This window comes from Schistocerca cancellata, chromosome 7 (assembly GCF_023864275.1).
Source record: "Schistocerca cancellata isolate TAMUIC-IGC-003103 chromosome 7, iqSchCanc2.1, whole genome shotgun sequence".
NCBI classification, from domain to species: Eukaryota; Metazoa; Arthropoda; class Insecta; order Orthoptera; family Acrididae; genus Schistocerca; species Schistocerca cancellata.
Window position 1 is genome coordinate 182865421 of NC_064632.1, and position 16864 is coordinate 182882284.

General features: G+C 40.6%; 1 protein-coding gene across 1 annotated transcript in view; it reads right to left on the bottom strand.

The window, feature by feature from the left end:
- LOC126092256 (coiled-coil domain-containing protein 85C) overlaps positions 1-16864 on the bottom strand; it is a 106124-nt gene that overhangs the window by 16121 nt on the left and 73139 nt on the right. The window contains exon 4 of the mRNA XM_049907767.1: positions 11116-11243. Coding sequence (XP_049763724.1) covers positions 11116-11243 — 128 coding nt within the window. The remainder of the gene's footprint in view (positions 1-11115; positions 11244-16864) is intronic.

Consider the following 16864-nt stretch of genomic DNA (forward strand, 5'->3'; position numbering starts at 1 on the left):
TGAAACTTTTTCATTGTGGCAACAGACTAAGTTCTGGCTCAAAATCTCCTATGCAGATTTCATCAAGTGCAACAATCCTTTTCAGCATCTGTTGTCTTTCTGATCAATAACACTGAAACAGCTCTGTGAGTCTTTATCAAGCTGCTTTCTGCTCTTCACTCAGATCATGCAGGATCCATCTGGTCTTACGTGAAATTTCCTCACGTTTTTCATCAATCCTCTTTCAATAATGTCATTAACAATAACCTGAGAGGTGTAGGCTGTTGCAGTTGATGGTCTTCCACTTCTTGGGTTGTCCTCAGTGCTCGCCCAACCTCCACAGAAATGAACAGACCACTGTGATACGATCCACCACACTAATCCCACACATCTCTCTCAAAACATTGTAAATTTCCATTGGGTTCTTTCCACACAGGGATTTGATTTTTATGTAGGAATGCTAGTCACTAAATGTAATCCAACACGAGTCGGTTCAGCTTCCATTTTAAAACTGAATTACAATACAAAGTCCCGAGTTTGAGTCTCGATCCAGCACACAGTTTTTATCAGCCAGGAAGTTTCATATCAGCACAAACTCCACCGCAGAGTGAAAATCTTTTTCTGGCTACTCATGATACAGCCATGTGAACTAGCAAACACATATTCGACCATCACACCTAAGTTCTCGTACAGAACTGACAAGAATTTCTGAGTTGATCAAGCCACCATAACTGTCACCATGCACAATATGCAGGATTTTTTAAATGAGCCTTGTACGTACTTTCTGATTCTTCTTTGTTGTGCTCTCCATGTCCACTACTTTGATTTTAAACTCTGTAGCTTGTATATTTTCCTCTAGTGTCACAGTTTCATACATAAATGTGGTTTTCTTTTGAACACCGATTTTTCTCTTCCCTTACTAGATAAGAAAATGGTTCATGATCATTTCTAATATTTTTAATGTTAGTACTGAGAAGTTATTCTTGTTTTCCTTATTGTAAGAAAGATTTCTCAACCATTTCATACCACTTTAAGAAGAAAATTTCTTCCTCAGTTACAAATGTGTGCCAAATTACAATTCAAACCATAACTTTGCATTCCATGGGAAGTGTTCTTATCAACTGATCTATCCAAGTATGGGTCACAGCCCACCCTCACAGATTCAATTCTATCAATACCTCTCCCCTACTTACCAAAGCTTTGAAAGCTCTCTTGCATACCTTGGTGAATTAACACTACTGGTAGACAGGATATGACAGAAAAATGGCTTAGCCACAGCAAAGGAAGCTGTTGGCAGAAACACTCCCTCACTCTGCAGCAGTGTTTGAGCTGTTTTGAAACTTGCTGACAGTTTAAAACCATGATGTGGGCTGGGATTCAAACACAGAACTTTGCCTTCTGCAGACAGTATTCTTACTGATAGAGATGGCCAGGCACTGCTAGAGTTCTACCATTACCTCTCTCCTGACATGAAAGCTTCGCACAAACTCTCTTGCACACCTTATTGGATTAACATTTCTATAATGACCACTGTCAAGGAATTTCTTAAATCACTGCCTTGCTGCTGATATTTGGGAGACGGTATAAATATTTGAACTGCTAAGGTCTTTTTACACTGCTACACATCCAGCCACGTTACTTAATTATTGAATATTTTTCTGTGACCCTTCTTCTTACTATGGCGTCTGAAAGCTCCTAGTTGTGCCACACTTTTTTTTGTATGCTTTCCCTTAAAAGGAGAATTCCAGTTTTAGCTTGTTAGGTTCTAAGTAATGATGATATAGGTTTGGGAGTTGGTAGGACACAGGAAGAGTTTTTTAAGGATTCAGTTGTTGGAGGGACACACACACACACACACACACACACACACACACACACACACACGCACGCACGCACAGTAACCAGCTACAATGAGGCGTCTAGGATGGATAACTAAATGGATTTTGGTATAAAGCAAGTTTATCATGATAAGTTATAAATACTGGAAAATAAATTCAGCTTACTACTTTCAGTTGTTTAGATTCTGATGAAGTACCTGAATATACCTAGCGACACACTATTAAGAATATCTTTCTTTTCAATGCCTATAAAGAACACAACAAAACTGATATAACTTTTTTCTTTTTGTTTGCACTTTCTGTTGGCTACTCTCAACTGTCTACCTAAGTTGTGATTTTTGTTGGTGAATAATGCAACCAACCAAAAATACTTTTAAACTTTTTTATTTCACTGTCATATTCAGATGGATAACATTTCCAGTTACATAGCTATTTTGGTCAGCAGTATGTCATCTGCTCCTGTACTGCACAAGAGTATTTGAATAATTAGTGCCACTTTATAAGTTGTTTCATTATTTAAAAAATTGTTAAGGTGCCTTTATTTATTTAGATATAAGGTGAAAGACATACGATGGATATCAATTAAAAAAAAGAAGGTAATGGAATGCAGTCTACATCTACATCTACATCTACATCTACTTACTCTGCAATCCACCATACAGTGCGTGGCGGAGGGTACCTCATACCATAGCATCTTCTCTCCCTGTTCCACTCCCAAACAGAACGAGGGAAAATGACTGCCTATATGCCTCTGTACGAGCCCTAATCTCTCTCATCTTATCTTTGTGGCCTTTCCACAAAACATCAGTTGGCGGCAGTAAAATTGTACTGCAGTCAGCCTCAAATGCTGGTTCTCTAAATTTCCTCAGTATTGATTCACGAAAAGAACACCTCCTTTCCTCCAGAGACTCTCACCCAAGTTTCTGAAGCATTTCCGTAATACTCGCGTGATGATCAAACCTACCAGTAACAAATCTAGCAGCCCGCCTCTGAATTGCTTCTATGTCCTCCGTCAATCTGACCTGATAGGGATCCCAAGCGCTCGAGCAGTACTCAAGAATAGGTTGTATTAGTGTTTTATAAGCGGTCTCCTTTACAGATGAACCACATCTTCCCAAAATTCTACCAATGAACCGAAGACGACTATCTGCCTTCCGCACAACTACCATTACATGCTTGTCCCACTTCATATCACTCTGTAATGTTACGCCCAAATATTTAGTCGACATGACTGTGTAAAGCGCTACACTGCTAATGGAGTATTCAAACATTACGGGATTCTTTTTCATGTTCATCTGCATTAATTTACATTTATCTATATTTAGAGTTAGCTGTCATCCTTTACACCAATCACAAATCCTGTCCAAGTCATCTTGTATCCTCCTACAGCCACTCAACGATGACACCTTCCCGTACACCACAGCATCATCAGCAAACAGCCGCACATTGCTATCCACCCTATCCAAAAGATCATTTATGTAGATAGAAAACAACAGCGGACCTACCACACTTCCCTGGGGCACTCCAGATGATACCCTCACCTCCCATGAACACTCACCATCAAGGACAACATACTGGGTTCTAATTAAATCATTAGGAGATGCTCACAGATTAGGAAACAAGACACTGAAAGTATTATATGAGTTTTGCTATTGGGGCAGCAAATCAACTGATGATGGCCAAAGTAGAGAGAATATAAAATGCAGACTGGCAATGTTACGAAAAATGTTTCTGAAGAAGAAAAACTTGTAAAGATCAGTTACAGATTTAAGTGTTAGGAAGTCTCTTATGAAAGTTTTTCTATGGAGTGTAGACATGTATAGAAGTGAAACATGGATGATAAATAGTTCAAACGACAAGAAAATAGAGGCTTTTGAAATGTGGTGTTACAGACGAATGCTGGAGATTAGATGGGTGTATCTCGTAACTAATGAGGAGGTACTGAACAGAACTAGGGAGAAAAGAAATTCGTGGAACATCCTCACAAGAAGAAGGGATCAATTGATAGGACGCAATCTGAGACATCAAGGAATCACCAGTTTGGTATTAAGAGGGAAGTGTGGGTGGCAAAAATCATACATGGAGACCAAGACATTAATACAGTAAGCATATTCAGAAGGATACAGATTGCAGTTGTCATTCAGAGATGAAGAGGCTTGCACAGCATAGGGCACCACTAGCGCTGCAGCAAAGCAGTCTTTGGACTGAAGTCCACAACAACAGGCAAAAAAGTGGTTATCAAGGTTTTCCTGGATGATATACATGCTGCTGCATTGCAAACAGCTCACACTTTACAAAAAATTCACTGTGGTACACTTCTTAATATTCTTAATGAAAGTTTGAGCTCCATGCTATACACTTAATGTTTTTTCTTAGTAATGCAAAGAGTATACATTATGCAAAAATATAATATCAGTCATTTCCTACTGTGCAAAGATGGAATCTAAGCAAATTCAAACAACAGAAAGCCCAGGTTGGAGTATCAACAATATTATGAAAAGAATAGATCGTTACTTACTGTAAAGGTGATGCATTGACTTACAGACAGGCACAATGAAAAGACTAAAATCAAACAATGGAAAATCCAGGATGGAATGTAACAATATTATGAAAAGGAAAGTTGCCACTTACCATATAGCAGAGACGCTGAGTCGCAGGTAGGCACAACAAAAAGACTGTCACAAATTAAGCTTTAAGCCATTAAGGCCTTTGTCAACAATAGATGACACACACACACACACACACACACACACACACACACACACACACACACACACACACACACTTTATACACATGACTGCAGTCTCAGGCAACTGAGTGAAGTTTCAGTTGCCCGAGGCTGCAGTCCTGTATGTAAGTTGTATTTTTGTGTGTGTGTGTGTGTGGTCTATTGTTGACGAAGGCCTTAATGACCAAAAGCTTTATTTGTGACAAGTCTTTTTGTTGTGCTTATCTGCAACTCAGCATCTCTGCTGTATGGTGAGTGGTAACTTTCCTTCTCCTAATATTGTTACAATGGAAAGACTGTTACACATTGAGCTTTCAGCCAAAGCCTTCTTCAGAAAAGAAAACACACACACACACACACACACACACACACACACACAGAGAGAGAGAGAGAGAGAGAGAGAGAGAGAGAGAGAGAGAGAGAGAAGTAGGTATACCCCATACACACATGACCATTATCTCTGGCTGCTGTGGCCAGAATGCAACTGTTGTGTTGTACAAAAGCAGCAATCAGCGGTCGGGTGGGTGGGGAATGGGCAGGAAGAGGGATAGTAGAGTATGGGGGGAGGGGGGGGGTGAGTCAGTGCTGTCTGGAAGTGTGTTTAGGGACTTGAGGTATGCGGGGGATGGGGAGCAGAAAGAAAGAGAAGCAGGGAATGGGAAAATGGCCTGATGAAATGGCAGAAAGCAGCACACAATGAGGTTGAGGGTATGTGAACTGTGAAGTGATAGGACAGGGGACTGAAACTGTTGGGTGGAGGGTGTTGGAGACAGTAGATTACTGCAGGCTGAGGTCGGGATAATTTCAGGAGTGAAGAATGTGTTGTAATGATAACTCACATCTGCGCAGTTCAGAAAAGTTGATGAAGGGGAGGATCCTGATGGCCTGAGTTGTGCAGCAGCCATTGAGCCATTGTAATCGAGCATGTTATGTTCAGCTGTATGTTGTGCTACATGGCTCTTGGGCACATTTTGGGAGTGGCCATTCATCCTGATGGACAGCTTGTTGGTAGTCATAGCAATATAAAAAGCTATGCAACGATGGTGTCAGATATGGTATATGACATGGCTGCTTACACAGGTGGCCCTGCCTCTGATGGGGTAGTATAAGAATGTGACAGGACTGCAATAGGAAGTGCTGGATGGGTGGGTGGGCCAATCTTGCACCTGTGTATTCCACAGGGATATGATCCCTGTGGCGAGAGGCTGATATTGGGAGTGGCACAGGGATGGACTAGGATGTTGTGGAGGTAAGGTGGGTGATAGAAAAGCACTTTAGGAGGCTTGGGAGACTCCCTACCAACACTCCATTAAATCCATAGTCGAGAAAATCTCAGAGCACTGTTGTTAACCTTTCCCTCAAAATCAACAATATTCCAACCTAGAGTTCCCATTGTTTGATTTTACCCTCCAAACACTCAGCCCCCCAAATTTTCGGCCTATCCAAAGGCCTCATCTTCAGCCCTATACCTAAGGTTAACTATGTTGGATTTGTTGAAGACTTGCTCTCCATTTTCCAATTCCTGCAATGGAAACACTTCTTTGACACCAATCCCTCCAACCAAAGTCAATCTAATCCCAACTATGAATCCTGCTTCTCCCAATTCATACCACCATCCAACAGAGTTGTCCCACCTAACCATTCCCCAACCCCTCTCAGAATCCTTTCCTTCAACTTGGCCTCACCTTCCTGCCCCAGGTTCCTTCTTAAGAACACCAAGCTTTCAGCAGAAGAAAGGACAGCCAACACATCCTCAAAACATTTCCTGACTTAATCATATTTTTTTTGTCACAGTCACCTGTCTGGTTTGATGTGGGCTGCCATGAATTCCTCTCCTGTGCTAACCTCTTCATCTCAGAGTAACAATTGCAATCCATGTCCCTCAATTATTTGCTGGATGTATTCCAATCTCTGTCTTCCTCTACAGTTTGTGCCCTCTACAGGTCCCTCTAGTACCATGGAAGTCATTCCCTCATGTCTTAACAGATGTCCTGTCATCCTGTCTCTTCTTCTCATCAGTGTTTTCCACATCAGTCCACCTAATTTTCAACATTAGTCCGTAGCACCACATCTCAAATGCTTTGATTCTCTTCTGTTCCAGATTTCACACAGTCCGTGTTTCGCTACCATACAATGCTGTACTCCAGATGTACATTTTTAGAAATTTCTTCCTCAAATTAAGGTCGATATTTGATATTAGTAGACTTCTCTTGGCCAGGAATGCCTTTTTTGCCATAGCTAGTCTGCTTTTGATGTCCTCCTTGCTCCATCCGTCATCGGTTATTTTACTGCCTAGATAGCAGAATTCCTTAACTTCATCTACTTTGTGACCATCAATCCTGATGTTAAGTTTCTCACTGTTATCACTTCTACTACTTCTCATTACCTTTGTCTTTCTTCGATTTACTCTCAATCCATACTGTGTACTCATTAAACTGTTCATTCCGTTCAGCAGATCATGTAATTCTTTTTCACTTTCACTCAGGACAGCAATGTTATCAGCGAATCGTATCATTGATATCCTTTCACCTAGAATTTTAATTCCACTACTGAAACTTTCTTCTATTTCCATCATTGCTTCCTCGATGTACAGATTGAACAGCAGAGGCGAAAGGCTACATACTTGTCTTACACCCTTTTTAATATGAGCACTTTGTTATTGGTCATACCAGCAGGCAAAGGTTCCACTACTGTCATGAATTGCAGCGACTACCTGGTGGAAGATCTCTGCCAATTGTCCAACTTCTCCACCTATAAACTCTACCACAGTAATCCCATCCCAGAAGTCCAACATAACCTTAAATTCCTGCCAGAACCTCTCTTCTGAATCCATTTCCCTCCTAACCCTTATGACACCCCACATATCCACCTTTTACATGTTCCCCAAAATTCATAAACCCAACCATCTTGGACACCCCACTGTAGCTGGTTATTATGCCCACAGTGAAAGAATTTCAGCCCCCACTGACCAACACTTCCAACCAACTGTCCAAAATCTAGCCTCCCACATCAAAGATACCAACCACTTCCTTCTATGACTCACCATCCCCATCCATTTACCTCCCGGATCCTTTCTCATCACTGTTCACACCACTTCCCTGTACACCAACAGCTCTCATGTCCATGGTCTTGCAGCTTGCTCTCCTAACATCCTTCAGACTTTAAAACCACTACCTCATTCCTCATACACCTTACTAACTTTAACCTAACACACAATTACTTCTTCTTTGAAGGCAACGTATATGAACAAATCAGAAGCACAACCATGCCAGTCCTGTTACGGGCTTACCCTACCACATCAGAGGCTGGGCTACGTGTGAAAACAGCCATGTTGTGTACCAGATATGATGCCACCATTGCATAGCTTTTCTATTGGTTGACTACCAAGCAGCTGTCCATCAGGATGAATGGCCACTGGCAAATGTCACCAACAGCAAAGCAGATCACCATGTGCCACAATATGCACCTGAACATAACAAGGCTGCTTCACAACCTAGGCCATCTCTATCTTTCCCTCCATCACCAGCTTTTCTGAACTGCGCAGATATGAACTATCCTTACAATACATTCTCTGCTTCCAAAATTATGCTGTTCTCAACCTATGATAGCCTACTGTCCCCACACCCTCCACCCAACAGTTTCCACCCTTCTGCCTTGTCACCTCCACCCAATTCACATCCCCTCACTGTTATTGTGCACTGTTCTTTGCCAAAACACCCAGCAGGGTTCTCCCCTCTCTGCTCTTCTCCTTTTCTACTTCCCCTCTCCCTCCTTGCCCCCTTACACTGTGCCTCGCAGCCTTGTCCTGCCGCCTTTTAGTCCCTGCACAATCCTCCAGACAGTGCTGCTCTCTCCACCCACCTGTACCCTGTTATTCCTCCCCCTACCCTGCACCACTCCAGATTGCTGCTTTTGTTCAACGCAGAGCAGCTGGAGATATTTATCATGTGTGCATGAGGTGTGCCTGTGTGTGTGTGTGTGTGTGTGTGTGTGTGTTCTAAAGAAGGCTTTGGCTGAAAGAACAGTGTGTAAAAGCCTTTTCATTGTGCCTGTCTGCAATTCAAAGTGTCACCTTTTATGGTGAGTAGCAATCCACTCTTTTCATAATATAGCTGATAAACCAAGCAAAAAAGATGTGTGAGATATGCAACATGCAGAATATTAATAAGAGAAAAATGCTTGTACTCTTGAGTGAACTAATTGTTAAAAGACTACAGGACCATTAATTTTCAGCTTTTTTTAAAATTATGTAGCTGGCAGTGGAAACTTCACTGAAATATTATAACATACTAATATTATAAAGCCATCACATTGCATACTATAGCTTAAACATATATCTGCACACATTTATATATATAGAACTTTTGATGACCATTATGCTTTATATGCTTGTTGAGAGAAATATAATAGTTAACTATCAACCACAGAGCATGAAGTAAGTAAAACTGTACAAAACTAAAAATAAAAATGCCAGTAGGCTTACATGAAGCACCAGTATATGTACTGAAACAATGCATAGAGTGTACACAAGCTCCCTTAATAAACATAACAAATGAACCCTTTGCTTCAGGGAAATTTCTGGAGTATTTAAGACAAGTAAGTGTTGTATCTCAGCTAATGGAAGGTAATGCAGAAGAAATACAAAATTACTGGCCCATTTGGCTGCAGTAATCATTATAAAAAATAATACAATCAATTACGAAAGACAGAGTAATGAGTTACTTGAATAAATATAAACTTTTAAGTGAATCACAGCGTGGTTTCCAAAGTGGTAGAGGCACGGAATCAGCCATAGCAGAACTCACAAAAGTGATACTTCATACACTTTACACACATGAGTGTGTCACAGGCATAGTTTTAGGTCTTTAAAGGCTTTTGATATTGTTGACCATAAGATTCTACTAAATAAGCAAGAAGTATTAGGAATAAGAGATGTAAATAATAACTGGTTCTGATCACAACTGGTAGGTAGGGTAAGCAGATAATACATACCTCAAATAAGCCCGAAGTTTTAGTGAAGCACTTATCACAACCAAAACACATTAATACAGGAATCCTTCAGGACAGCGTATTAGAACCAACACTGTTCCTAACATACATCAATCACTTTCCCTGTAGTGTCAGTCATGGTGAAAAAATTCTTTGCTGATCACGCAAATAGAGTCACTGAGAAAACAAGAGAACTCCTTGCAGAGAAAGCAAATTAAACTCTCAAAGATGTTTACAGCTGGTGAATAAGAAATAATGTGACAATGAACAGAAAGGAAACAGATTCCATGAACTTCAGTTTGAAGAGGGAAAACGGGAGAGATGGCATCTCTATAGACGTGTAACAAATGCCAAATTTATAGGAATAAATACTGATTCTCAGTTACAGTGGTGTGAACATACAGAGATACTAGGAAAACAGAATGTTATCAGCATATTATGCCCTTAGAGTCCTGTCATCAATATATAACAGCCAACATTGTTTAATTACATACTACTCATATGTGCAATCAATTGTGAGCTATGGCATACTTTTCTGGAAACAAACGCACAAAATATGGACACAATTTTCAGACTGCAGAAAAGAGTCATAATAATGATAATAACCAAAAATAGTAGTCAAGCCTATCATAAAGATGTGATCAAAATACATAGGATTTTAACTGCCCCAAGTGAGTATTTGGGTTATTCACGAACAATCATAATGGCCACAGAGTCCTGTCATCAGTATGTAACAGCCAACATTGTTTAATTAATACTATTCATATGTGCAATCAATTGTGAGCTATGGCATACTTTTCTGGAAACAAACGCACAAAATATGGACACAATTTTCAGACTGCAGAAAAGTCATAATAATGATAATAACCAAAAATAGTAGTCAAGCCTATTGTAAAGATGTGATCAAAATACATAGGATTTTAACTGCCCCAAGTGAGTATTTGGGTTATTCACAAACAATCATAATGGCCACAGAGTTCACAAGAATCAACATTTATAAAATGACATTCAAGTTACCACTTTTGAAGAAACAATATCATGTAATGGACTTTCCCAATCTCACAGATTTCGGTCAGTTGGCATACTTCACTCAGTTCATCTACTGTTTCCACAAGGACTACAAATTTCCAGTTCTTTGCAAGGAAAATTAAAAATGAAAAATTGCATGTAGATCAAGTAAGGTAAACAAAGTATAAATTCTGCATAAATGCAAAAGAATGAAACACCACGGAGCTGCTGCCTGTGAATCAAGCATCACTTTCTAAAAAAAATCCACTTTCATACACAACTTTCAAGTGAACAATTACTTTCTCAATGAAAATATCTTTTTGTGAAATCTGTCCATTTCCATGAACTGCTTTTCAACATGGAGAAATATGTAACAAGCAGTAACAATGGGGTGTGGCTGCACACATTTGCTTTGATATGCTAATTGACAGATCAGTTACGTGTTTTGATGATCTGCAAAATTATGATCTTTTCAATCCATTTTCTGTCAGACACACTGCAATGCACACTCTTACTTAGCATTGTTATGGTAGTTAGGAATATTCCAGGGAATCTTTCACAAATGTACTTACATCAGGGTCCCAACTGGATGCAACAATGCCGTCATCAGTTCCACCCAGTTTTTGTTGAAGTAATATCTTCTCCTCTTCCAGCTGCTTCACTCGTTGTTCCAATGACCGCACATAATGCATCATTTGATCTATGGACAAATTTTAAATATTTAACTAAAATTATCAACAATAAATATCAAGACATGAATAAATGTCATGATGTTAAAAGATTTCTAAATTACTGACATTCTGCCACAGAAACATATTAACATCTTTATTCTGTATTTTACCTCTGTACTATTGGGTAGTATTAAATGTATATTCTATTTACTGCTAAAAGAGCACTATTCCAGATAACGTATTTTCAGCTACTTCAAGAATTGCTTCCAATAATGCTTGTCTTATAAGTGAAGTCAATATAGTCACTTATATTTCATTTCTAACATTTTCATGTGAAACTGATTATATTGGGTGTCTGTCTCAAGAGTTATCAGGCATGTTTTCTCTGGTGTTTTGGCAGATATTTACAATTTTATGACTGAAGTCAGCACAATTAAATACTGCTCATTACAGCTTTCATGTTAATAGAAAGCCTCTCTTTGTGCCCTGTTAGAAACAAAATTACATTTCCAGTGAAATTTTACATGCTCGTTCAGTGGCACAATCCCAGATTGGTCTAGGGTGATATTCATTTAGTGATACGTATTAACAAGGACAACAAAATATGAAGAATATACAGCACTCCAACAGTGACTGAGGAAGGCTGCTCTATGCTGTCTGCTGCCACCATGCAGCAGTGCTACTCAGTCACTGCTGGAACACTGTCAATTACTTGGGTTTTACTGTCCCTGTTAACACATATCGGTAAAATGAATATTGTACTAGAGTATACAGACATGTAGAGTTCCATTCAAAAGAAAATAAAAAAGTTTGCCACAGGAAAAAACTGACTTTCTCGTGACACTGGGCATCACATGACAGACATGATGAGCAGCATTTGTTTAGGCAAACTCCAGCTACACACTGCAAAAACAAAATTGCAATTATCTGTTGACAAACAAGAGAAAGTGCACTTGATGACACTGAGGAGACACATCACCGGACTTACGACTGCATCATGCAATATCTTTGGCTCTGAGCACTACGGGACTTAACTTCTGAGGTCATCAGTCCCCTAGAACTTGGAACTACTTAAACCTAACTAATAACTAACCTAAGGACATCACACACATCCACACCTGAGGCAGGATTCGAACCTGTGACCATAGCGGTCGCGCGGTTCCAGACTGTAGCGCCTAGAACCGCTCGGCCACTCCGGCTGGCTGCAATATCTTTCTCAACTGATGATGTGCTTTTGGTTTTTCTCAGGATGCCATCATTTTGCCGACTTTATAATAGCAATTATTAATGAGCTACAGTTGTCCAGGAAGTGAGCTCACCACGACATTTGATGAAGATGACTAAATCAGTCATTGAAATTAGTGAAGGTATTTCAATTCTATCCATTGCTACGGGGAAATGCAGGTTTTCTTTAGTAACGAAGATGGAATTAAAATACCATTCAGTCTTCATAAAGCAGCTATGGACAATACGACGGCACAAATGAACAATTTAATGATGCTCGCTCATAGAAAGATTGTGCATAAATATTGAATTGTCAATCTAGGTGAACACTTAGATATATATGTTCATTGAAACCTACAAAATCATGGAAGCTGCAGAGTAATCAATACAAGATCCATGTTGAGTAAATGGTGCTTGGGTCTACTGCCAGATAATGTTGTGTGAACTCCACGTCATCTAACTGATACAACTACCTGGCATCTTCAGATGAACACTGTTGGTGGCTGTTGGCATGTAGCAACGGTTGGTGTTCACACTAACACAGTTTTCTTATGGAGACTGTGACTGGAAGTTATGAATGGCAGAAAGCATTGCTACCAGCTTGACAGTAGCACTTAGAGGCTCTCCAACTACAGAATGAAAAGGTGTGCTGCTGCTGCTTGCCTGCATGCATGCATGCATGCATGCATGCAGTATGACTGGTGCTGCTACAGGGTGTAAACATGGGTAATAAAAAAAATAATAAAAATAAAAAAAATCCCGAAATTTTCCCTAGATTTCCATGTTAAAAATTTATTTTTTCCCAGGTAAAAGTACATTTCTTTCACATGTTAAGTGACAATGTTCTTTCCCTTAGAGCTGTAAATTTATAAATCCTTTGATGACAAATGATTCATACACTGGCATAAAACGTCGCAGCACTTTAGAAAATGAAACCCACAAAGACAAAGTGTTTTTGAAAGATCTTTGATGTGCAAAAGTATAAATACGAATTCCACCAAATACAGCATGCTAGCTTCTGAAGCACTGAAACAGAGATTGCAAAGTGTGATGTGCTTTATCAGCCAGCCACAGCTCATGTCATGTGATCTTATCAACCAATGAGAACAGATACTCAGAGCATAGGACAAGTGATGTGGTCAGCCAACAGCAATTGTTAAGTGCCATGAACACACAAACAGGGGAGGGAGTGGTTACACAGGATCCTAACAGCACAGCTTACACTGCAGCGGCTGAACATTTCTGACAAGAACAATTATAAATTTCACTGCAGTGCATAAAAAAATTTGTCTCTTACCTGGCTGAAAACATGTTGCATCTAGGACTCAACTTTTCCGCAGAAAAACCAGTTGAGTATGAAATTGCACAAGAAAAACTAACATTGAAGCTTGGTCCTTTCTAGTGTGTGTGTGTGTGTGTGTGTGTGTGTGTGTGTGTGTGTGTGTGTGTGTGTTATCCTTTAAGATATATCAATATATCAAACACTAATGTGCCAGTAAAGCTTTACATAATGGCATAAATGGCTGGTCTTCTGGGCCTGAAATTTTTCTAGGTGGCTGGTCCTCAAAGTATTAAATTTTGAATGAGAGTCTAATGCTCCTTGATTTAAGAAACTGATTGCACATTCTTATATGTAACGTAATTCATACTGCGTAAAAGGAAATTTACTTTGAAAGTAATGCTTCTCAAACCACCATTCATAATATTTTCCAGTGACCTTTTAGAAATGTATATATTTGTGATGTCATGCTCATCAAAAGCAGTTTGTTGTAACAAAGTACTGCACAGTCTTCATCCTGAAGCCTTTGACACATTTTGCTGTTAGCAGATGCTTGTGTGTGCACTGTGTTTTGTTGTTGTAAATGGCACATTTTCTTTGTAACTAAAGTTTTAGTTTGGTGTTATTCTCTCATTTATGTTTTATTGCTGCAGTGTTATTCTGTAGTAGAAGGATAAAATACAATGCTTTGTTAAAGAGTCTGTTCTTAATACTGAAAATTACAAAAATTTAACTGAAAATTAAAACATCGATAAATTCCCAGAATTCTAAAAAAAATTCCAGGTTTTTCTGAATGAAAAGTATCCTGCATTTTTGCCGAATTTCCTTGTTGTCCCAGGGTGTGTACACCCTGAGTCACTGTCACTGTAGCTAGGAGCCAAACCAAAACTGACTGTTGGATCTCACACTGAAAATATTTGCCCTGCTCATGGCAATCTGTCTGCAGAAAGCACAAGGTTTCAGGCTGTGCTGAGATGGTATCCAAAATCCCTATTGAAGAATCTGTCGATCATGTGATCATATCACAACTTCTACAGTGCACTACCTTATGGAGGAATGACACTCCTGCTTTTGGCAGCGTATGGAAAACAAGTTTGAGGTGTCCCATGTTGTATGTTAACCGGGGACCTAGAAACGACAGAGGCTCCGTTCCCGCTGCAGCCGCAGTGGTCCATAATCCCATGACGACTACCGCAGTCCACTTCACCCCTCCACCGCCCCACACCGAACCCAGGGTTACTGGGTTACTGGTTACTGTGCAGTTCGGCCTCCGGTGGACCCCCCCCCCCCCCCCTCCTTCCAGGGAACGTCTCACACCAGACGAGTGTAACCCTCATGTTTGCGGGGTAGAGTAATGGTGGTGTACGCGTACATGGAGAACTTGTTTGCACAGCAATCGCCGACACAGTGTAGCTGAGGCGGAATAAGGGGAACCAGCCCGCATTCGCCAAGGCAGATGGAAGACCGCCTAAAAACCATCCACAGACTGGCCGGTTCACCGAACCTAGATACAAGTCCGCTGGGTGGATTCATTCCAGGGACCAGGCGCTCCGTCCCACTCTGGAAAGCCGTGCGTTAGACCACTCAGCTAAACGGGCGAGCAAGGTGTCCCATTGTGAAGCATAAACATTGCCTGGGTTTCTACAGGATATAATTCACTAAATCCAAGTATTTAGTTTGCAATGGAGGCAGTAAGAATAGGAGACTACTTTCACAAGATGTTCCTGTGTGAAGGAAAATGAATGGATTTTAGGACATACCCTGTATTGCAAGCCTACTCTCACTGATATCTATTTGCAGTCCGGCCCCGGTAGCTGAGTGGTCAGCGTGACGGAATGTCAATCCTAAGGTCCCGGGTTCGATTCCCGACTGGATCGGAGATTTTCTCCGCTCAGGGACTGGGTGTTGTGTTGTCCTAATCATCATCATTTCATCCCCATTGACGCGCAGGTCACCGAAGTGGCGTCAAATCAAAAGACCTGCACCAGGCGAACGGTCTACCTGACGGGGGGGCCTTAGCCACACGACATTTCATTTCATCTATTTGCAAACTACAAGTGGTCATTAGCCAGCATGGCACAGTTGTATATTTTACACACTGGTTCAGAGGCCACATGTCTTATCCAAGCCTAATAGCCTGCAAGGTGAGGAACATATGAGAACGGTTTTCAACAGAACATCTATTCAGGGAAACAAATTCATTCTACATTGTAAGCTAAGTGAGCCCAGCACAGTGGACACCATAAAGAGACAGAGAATGTCATGACCCTCCGGGCATCAAAGACTATCTTTACTTAATTTATTGTTTTATTTAACCTAACCAGATAACAAAGCATATTAGAGAACATTCTCATTTTCTATGTGTACTTGTGGTTCAGTAAAGCGCACAAAAGATGAAAATCTTGTATGCTTGGTGCTTCACAGCTTTAAGCCTTTCGTAACAGACATCTTGCTGTAGACTATGAGCTGCATGTAAAGTTATTTGCTTGCCAGACTGGTACTCGGACCTATAGCTGATCACCTACCATATTTACCAATAAAAGGATGAGGTTTTTTCCCAAATTTAAAAAATATGGGATCATCTTATATTCACAAATTAAAATACTGCTGCTGAGGTCAAGGTTTTTACAGTGTTTAATATACTAATGTAGGGCTCATCTTATATTTACAGATGAAGCTTTGACTAGTGAGGTTTCATACAAATTTATTTTGAAGAGTTCAGAAGGGTAGAGCTTAGCAAACAATACTTTTGTTCGAACAGGTTCGAGATTTCCCAATACACAGAAGCGCTTGATATACACTCCTGGAAATGGAAAAAAGAACACATTGACACCGGTGTGTCAGACCCACCATACTTGCTCCGGACACTGCGAGAGGGCTGTACAAGCAATGATCACACGCACGGCACAGCGGACACACCAGGAACCGCGGTGTTGGCCGTCGAATGGCGCTAGCTGCGCAGCATTTGTGCACCGCCGCCGTCAGTGTCAGCCAGTTTGCCTTGGCATACGGAGCTCCATCGCAGTCTTTAACACTGGTAGCATGCCGCGACAGCGTGGACGTGAACCGTATGTGCAGTTGACGGACTTTGAGCGAGGGCGTATAGTGGGCATGCGGGAGGCCGGGTGGACGTACCGCCGAATTGCT